Consider the following 7607-nt stretch of genomic DNA (forward strand, 5'->3'; position numbering starts at 1 on the left):
AACGAGTCCACAGCAGTGTGCAGGTCATCAGAATCTTTTCAGGATTGAGTGTGAGTTTTTCACCTGTGCAAATGATGCAGGGGATTTCAGTGTAGAAAAGAAACAAGCTGCTACAGAAAAGGAATAAATAATAATAGTAATTAATAAACACGTAGAAAAACGGTATGATGCTCTTTTTTTGTGTGTGTGTGTGTGTGTGTGTGGGGGGGGGGGGGTTCTAAAGAAGGAAACTGCTATATTTTCAGCATCGTTTCTGCCTTTGTTTTTATTATTATTATTATTATTATTACTATTACTATTACTATTACTATTATTATTATTATTATTATTATTATTATTATTGTTGTTGTTGTTGTTGTTGTTATTATTATTATCATCATCATTATTATTATTATTATTATTATTATTATTATTATTATTATGAAGGGATAATAGGAAAATGATGGCATACAAGCCCGGGCCCAAGCTGAACCATTACCAAGAGGTTTTCACACATATAAAAAGGAGGAAAAAAAGGAGGAAATGGTGTCAGAGACCACACACATGTAGATGTGTGTTGTGGATTTGTTGGTTCTAACTTTTAGAGCACCCATTTTACCTTTTTTACTTTGATCTAATTACACTCATTTTGCATTCACATACAAATGTTTAAAGGCTCAAAGCAGTGCCTGCCTCTAGTAGTCATCCTGCTGCAAGTCCTGCTGGAGATTTATAAAGCAGCTCTAAATCCAAATCCCATCAGGGTGCAGGGAAGCTCTTAAAGCATCAAATTTCTCTTCCTTATTTCCTCTGCTGGTAGGATTAAGGTTTCATGCTGGTTTTGAGTTACAAGCCACTTCTGATGTGACTTGAAAAGTCCAATCATTCCTATCCGAACAGTCAGCTGCACCATTTGTTTTCATAAATGTGTTTGTGCACTTGTTTTTATGAAGTTAGGCCATGTTTGATTAATAAACCCAATACATCCAATGTGCTGGTGACAAATGAGGTTTCACAAAAGATTCAAATGTAGATGAGTCAAAACTGTGTATTTTTTCATTCTACTTTTTTTTTTTTTAAAAGCTCTTCTTTATAAATAATTAAAATATCCAGTAGGTTGATTGTTCCATAGAATTTATTTTTAGTTTTCTGAATAATTCCTCCAAATGTTTTAAGAATTTCTTCTCTCCCTGTTTTGACTCTCATCATTTTTGGTAGAATAATGACTGTATGTATTAAAACTATAACAAACAATAAGCCAGCAGAAAGCCCTGAAACAATGTACTTTTGAGGCAAAGTTAATAATGTACGCCCTACTAATTTAGCCCTGGATCCCAAAGGTCAGAGAAACCCATCATAAGGAAGCACATCCTGGTTAAGACTGCTGAGTGTATTGAACTGTGTTGATGTAGCAGAGGGTCCTGAGGGTTTAAAGAGGGAGGGGCTGAGGAATGTAGATGATTATCTGCTCTGTCCACATCCACCAAAGAATTAGGGAATTTGAAATACCCCCTTGGCGCCATCAGCGTGGCAGCTGACGCGTCTAGCGTCACAGTGTGGCTAGTAACGGTGCTGGGTGAGATCATACGAGTTGTTCTGTAGAACTGGCTCCTGTCTGGCTAGAATACAGGAAACAAACAGAAAAGCTTTTTCACAACTCCAGTAATGGTGTGGTTTGGCTCAGCGTTTGCGGGTCCTTTGGGAGCAATGAAATGCTTGATTGCTGAAAAAGGAGAAACCATGAAAACATCACAGCAGTCTTCAGCCTTTATATAAAAATACTATTTACTTTATACACTACTGTTTTCCACAGAAATGATACTGATGTGAGGGCTAGAGGGGGAAACTGGTTAGATTCATTACATTTAGAAAATACATAAAAAGGATTTGTTTGACAGCACTCACTGGATTGATCAACACTTAGAACAATGGGAACATCACAGGATCTCAGTGAAGATCTAAGAAAGAGAATTCTAGAGTTACACAAGTTGGGAAGGTCTCTTGGGCCATTTGTAAACAGCTGCAGATTCCAGGATCATCAGTAATTTGGATGTGTCGCCACTTTGGCAAGTTCTGGAAAAAGAAACTTTCGCCCTCAGATGAGAGTAAATAGGTTAGAATGTTCAGAAACCAAGGCTCACGCCTTCTATTAACTGAAAACTGCTGGAAAACCAGCGTCACTGTCCACAGTGAAGTTAGTTTTACATGGCCATGGGCTGAGAGAGAGACTTGAAGACTAGCAAAAGCATCTGGTCAAGGTGCTGCATGTTGATAGACATTTTAATATAAGTTGATGTGTATGTTTATATCTGACCCTGTGTGACTTAGAGAAAATACAAAATAAAGTCAAGCCTGTACACCCAATTATTGTTTCTTGAGTCACTAAATGTGTAACCTGTACAATCATTCCTCCCTGGAAAACTATACAGCATACACAAGGGCCGAGTTGTCCAAAATTAACATGACAGTCATGTCCATGATGAGGGTATGTAAATGACTTAAAAAATATGTATATATTGACAGAAAGATGAGCTGATATATAAGTAGCCATAATTCAGCTGGTTAGATTAACAGAAAAGATAATACAAATAATAGATTATAAAGAAATTTGGTATAAATCTGGTTCTTCTTATTCTTGTTGTTGTTGTCGAATTCTGTACATAATTGATTTGTTGCCCTAAATGACTTCACATACATAACTGTGGCTCCCTCTAGTGTCTCAATGTTGCAAATGCCAGTCGGGCTCCACCAATGACTGTAGAAAACGGTTTTCTACAGTCATTGGGCTCCACCAATATACGTCATTAGTGCGACAGTTACTCTGTGGAAAAAAGACGATTCTGGCTGATTCATTGTAGCCGGGTGGTTTGTTTCGGCTACGACCAGAAAAACAAACTCTTCTGAATACCACACAGGTCTGACCGCAGGTAAGTGGAGGCAGACGTTCAACACAGCTCACAGAAGTCATTTAATCTGATGAAAGGGGATTACTGTAAACAATTTGTTAATCATTTTCTTGTACTAAACGGTGCAGGCTAAGTTAGCACAAACAGGCTAGCGCTAGCATCACGCTAATTGTGTCCGTGAACTGAGCTAAAAGCAGCTTAAAACAGTAAACAAGCTAAAACTATAGTCATCAGCCACAGGCATGTAATGATACATTAACTAAAACATACGAGCCGATAATGTTTTATCAGGCTTATGATGTTGCCGTATTGCGTTTGACGATTATGGGTGAATTAGCACATTGAAGCTAATTGTCATTAGCCTTTCTGCGGATTATGGATATTTGATTAATTAATGTATTTTTTTGTGTTACTGACAGTGCAGTTTAGCTCATTTTCTGCACACAGTGCTTAGAAATAGTCAGAATTTTCTACTCGAGTTTACTCGTTAGGCCTACGTACACTGTATACATAACGTCTAATCTCATAAAAACAAAATATGACCAAAATATTAAAATAAAATATGTATAAGGTACATTTATTTTAATGTTAGCAGTTAAATATAATTTTAAATAATATATAGGGTAATCTTATTAATTTGGAGATTGTCCAAACAGAGTAAAATCTGATCTCTATAAGTTTGCTTTGAATAAATGTGGACTCAAGGAACTATTACATATAACTCTGTATCTTAACAAACCATGTCCTGATCACGAGTTTAACAAAGTTTTTTTTTGTTTGTTTGTTTCTGTTTCTCAGTTAACACATCTCAGTATGGACCGGCTGCTTAGGCTCGGAGGTGGAATGCCAGGTCTTGGCCAGGTAACATAACGATAACCAACAGTATAACTACATTACATAGAAAAAACACCGGCTAAAGGAGAGTGCTTGTGTGCTGCAGATTTTATCAGATGGTTACTGCCATTAAATAAATATTACCAGAAAAAATATAATGCATATTATGCACATTGTATGCTCTAAAATTCTAACTGATACCTGGAATGTGGTGATTAGTAAAAGCTGCTGCTGTGTTACAAAAGCCGGAACTAATAAAAAAACACTGCTCCGCCTCCTCAGGGCCCCCCAACAGATGCACCTGCTGTGGACACAGCAGAGCAGGTGTACATCTCCTCTCTTGCCCTACTCAAGGTAACACCTCTGCACCACATCATCAGCAGTAAATATATGATGTCCATAAAAAAACATCTCGATGACTTTTCATGCTATTCCTCAGATGTTGAAACATGGGCGTGCTGGTGTACCCATGGAGGTCATGGGATTGATGCTGGGAGAATTTGTTGATGACTACACAGTGCGAGTGATTGATGTGTTTGCCATGCCACAGTCAGGAACAGTAAGTTCATTTGTCCCAATCTCGTCCTCTAGATTACCAAGGAGTGCACAGTTGGATAATAAACACCTTGTTTGTATCGTGATATGACCAATTTTGAAATAAATTTGTGATGATTAATGTTGACCTTATACTTTTTCACAAAATCACAATTTTGTGCCTCACAGGGTGTGAGTGTCGAAGCAGTGGATCCTGTGTTTCAGGCCAAGATGTTGGACATGCTAAAGCAGACCGGCAGGTAACACGCTAATACTTGAGACTATATGAAATGAATAAAAACACATTTTCAAAAGGACAGTTTGATCAAATAACTGCTTAGCTAGTAATTGATGCATAAAGTGAAGGCTTAGAAGAGAAAATGAAAAGGTTTTATGAAAAAATTTACATTAAATGTCTCTAAAATCATATTCACATATGTCCGCTGTCCTCTTCCTGTGCTGTTTAACAGACCAGAGATGGTGGTGGGATGGTACCACAGTCACCCTGGGTTTGGTTGTTGGTTATCTGGTGTGGACATCAACACACAGCAGAGCTTTGAGGCCCTGTCAGAGCGAGCTGTCGCAGTGGTCGTTGATCCAATTCAGAGCGTCAAAGGCAAGGTAGGGATGAGTGGGTACCAAGGAGAAACCCTCTAATCAGCCTGTATTATTTCAAGTGCAGCGCACAAGATCAGTTATTAAGTGAGAATTCATAATGAATTAGTGATGATGATCGTTTAATTGTGAAATGTTTTTTCCTCCACTGTCATTTTCAGGTTGTTATTGATGCCTTCAGATTGATCAATGCCAACATGATGGTGTTGGGTCATGAACCAAGACAAACCACATCCAACCTGGGTCATCTGAACAAGCCTTCAATCCAGGTAACCTGCTGTTTTTGTTCTTAGAACATAAGTTTTTTTCTTAAAATCTCCTAACAGATGGTAGCAAAGTGTATTGTTATCTCCAGTTTCTGAACATCATATGCAAAGTAATAGTCGCTCATGCTTCTCCATAAAATTATGTTCAGAGTTTTCTTTGAATATTTGCAGATAACATCAGCTGTTTGATGTTTTGTTGTTAGTGTTCAGTTAGCCTCAACAATCAGCTTGTTATAACATGAACAAACACAATTCAGTTAACTTTATTTACATGCAGTTAAATTGTTGCATAACAGTATATACCTGAGGCAGTTGGCACTAGTAAGGTTGCATTCAGAGAGACGTGAAGAACAGGAACAGCTGTGCGCCCCGCCATTCATCACACTTCATTTCCAGCCATTGTATTGAAACTAAATCAGTGTAAAAGATCTAAAGAGGATTAAAAAAAAAAAAAAAAAAATTCAAAACAAATCCAGTGTTAGGGATTTTTTTGTGCAATGTTTGTTGACATTATCCAAAAAGGGAAAAAAAATGCTAAACTTGATGTTTCTCGTGTTTTCAGGCCCTGATTCACGGACTCAACAGACACTACTACTCCATCACCATCAATTACAGGAAAAATGAGCTGGAGCAGAAGGTTTGAGTCTCACAACCTATTAAAGAGTTATTGCTTTTTTAAATTTGTGGTAGAACATATTAAACATGACTTTTCTTATTCAGATGCTGTTGAACTTGCATAAGAAGAGCTGGATGGAGGGTCTGACCCTGCAGGACTACAGCGAGCACTGCAAGCACAATGAGACCATCGTCAAAGAAATGCTGGAGCTGGCTAAGAACTACAATAAGGTGCGACTTGAAATAGTGTAATTCAGCAGCAGATAATGTTTTATTTTATTTTATTTTATTTTTTTATTTTATTTTAATTATTTTTTTACCATGCTGTTCCACAATACTGACATGCTGTCATATTTCCACCTCAGGCCGTTGAAGAAGAGGACAAAATGACCCCTGAGCAGCTGGCAATCAAGAATGTTGGAAAACAGGTAGATTTTTGTTTGTATTTATTATAAACTTTATTGAAACCAGGGAATTCTCAAAAAGGATCTGAAAATCTTGACCCTGTGGTTTACATTTTTCATCTTTTTAAAACTTTTTTGTTATTTAATCTACAGGATCCCAAGAGGCACTTGGAGGAGCACGTAGATGTTTTAATGACATCCAACATTGTTCAGTGCCTAGCTGCCATGTTGGATACAGTAGTTTTCCAGTGATTGGGCTGTGTGTGTATAACTGTTAATATTACAACCCTTGTTTTCTTTTATATAAAATAAATGTATGTATGAGAGTAATTCCTGTGCTTGTGTCTGGACTGACTTGTAGTGAACTGAACTTGTTAACAGTTACTGAGGGAAGTTGAACCACAGCAAATACACCACAGGGAGAAATCTAGTTTAATTAACGCAGGGCACTTGGAAAAGCTTAATCCAATACAATGTTACAAATATAAGAACAGTAACCTGTCAGATGACGCGACGCAAAAAGTGCCCACTTGTGAATAAGCAAAAACATACCCAACTATTTATTGGAAAGAACCAGAAATGTCAGATTAGGTTTTATAGGTGATGTAATCTGTCAGAAACTGGAGTCCGGTTGACTGTTTGCACCAAGCAGTGCAGTCTATTAATCAGTTATTCTAAAACAGATTGTAAAAACGACTCTGAACATTTGATAAATAAGTGCCAGCACAATATACATGACCACCTTACTCCTGATGCTCAACTGTAGCTTTTACAGAACATTCAAGTGTTAGCAGCCAGATGTTTTCCGTTGTTGGAGGTTTCAGTAGCTTAAAACAAAAAGTGGAAAAAAAAGCTACCATGAAGTTACTGCTTTTATCAGAATATATTTTACAGACATCACAGAGGGCAAACAACTTTGTTCTTTTGTGCCAAAGCTTCTAATATCACCGAGCTGACTCAGCAGAGACTCTCTGTATGTTCATGTAACGCCTCTCTTGACCATTAGATGGGGACAGGCTTTCATGCCACAGGGCCAACAGCCCCACCTTCAGTATTAAAATCATTTGACTGCTGACCTGGTAAAAAATGGGCTCCTTCCTCAGGGTTTCTGTTGAAATGGTTGAGAATCCCCAAAACTATAATGCTCTTATATAAAATGCATTTACATAATTCAACTAATGAAGAAACAAAGGTTCATATGCATACACACGCTCTTATCCACACAGAGAGAACTTTAATTCTTTTTTTCTTCTGTACTGTACTTATGGAAGTAAATAAATCAAACCATTTGTGAGGCGCATACTTAATTTGAGGCTTTATTTTGAGGGGTTTTAAAAAAGTTTTGGACTGACGTTTTTTTATATGAAGGGTTCCATTTTCATGAGCTCAAAGTTAATTGGACCATTAGTATATTTTTCACTGCCTTCAAGTGCTTCTTGATTGTGGACCTCTCT

The 7607-nt window shown here is 37.4% G+C and overlaps 1 protein-coding gene across 1 annotated transcript; it reads left to right on the forward strand.

The window, feature by feature from the left end:
* The first annotated feature begins 2775 nt into the window (after positions 1-2775).
* On the forward strand, positions 2776-6483 carry psmd14 (proteasome 26S subunit, non-ATPase 14). The gene is made up of 11 exons (XM_084915614.1): positions 2776-2906; positions 3684-3746; positions 4002-4073; positions 4159-4278; positions 4443-4513; positions 4724-4874; positions 5030-5137; positions 5697-5771; positions 5855-5980; positions 6115-6177; positions 6307-6483. The coding sequence occupies exons 2-11, from the start codon at positions 3699-3701 to the stop codon at positions 6403-6405; spliced, it is 933 nt and encodes a 310-aa protein (XP_084771740.1). The 5' UTR covers positions 2776-2906; positions 3684-3698; the 3' UTR covers positions 6406-6483.
* Positions 6484-7607: the final 1124 nt, after the last annotated feature.

Source organism: Perissodus microlepis, chromosome 1 (assembly GCF_051167445.1).
Source record: "Perissodus microlepis isolate ML-2025 ecotype Zambia chromosome 1, ASM5116744v1, whole genome shotgun sequence".
Lineage (NCBI taxonomy): Eukaryota > Metazoa > Chordata > Actinopteri > Cichliformes > Cichlidae > Perissodus > Perissodus microlepis.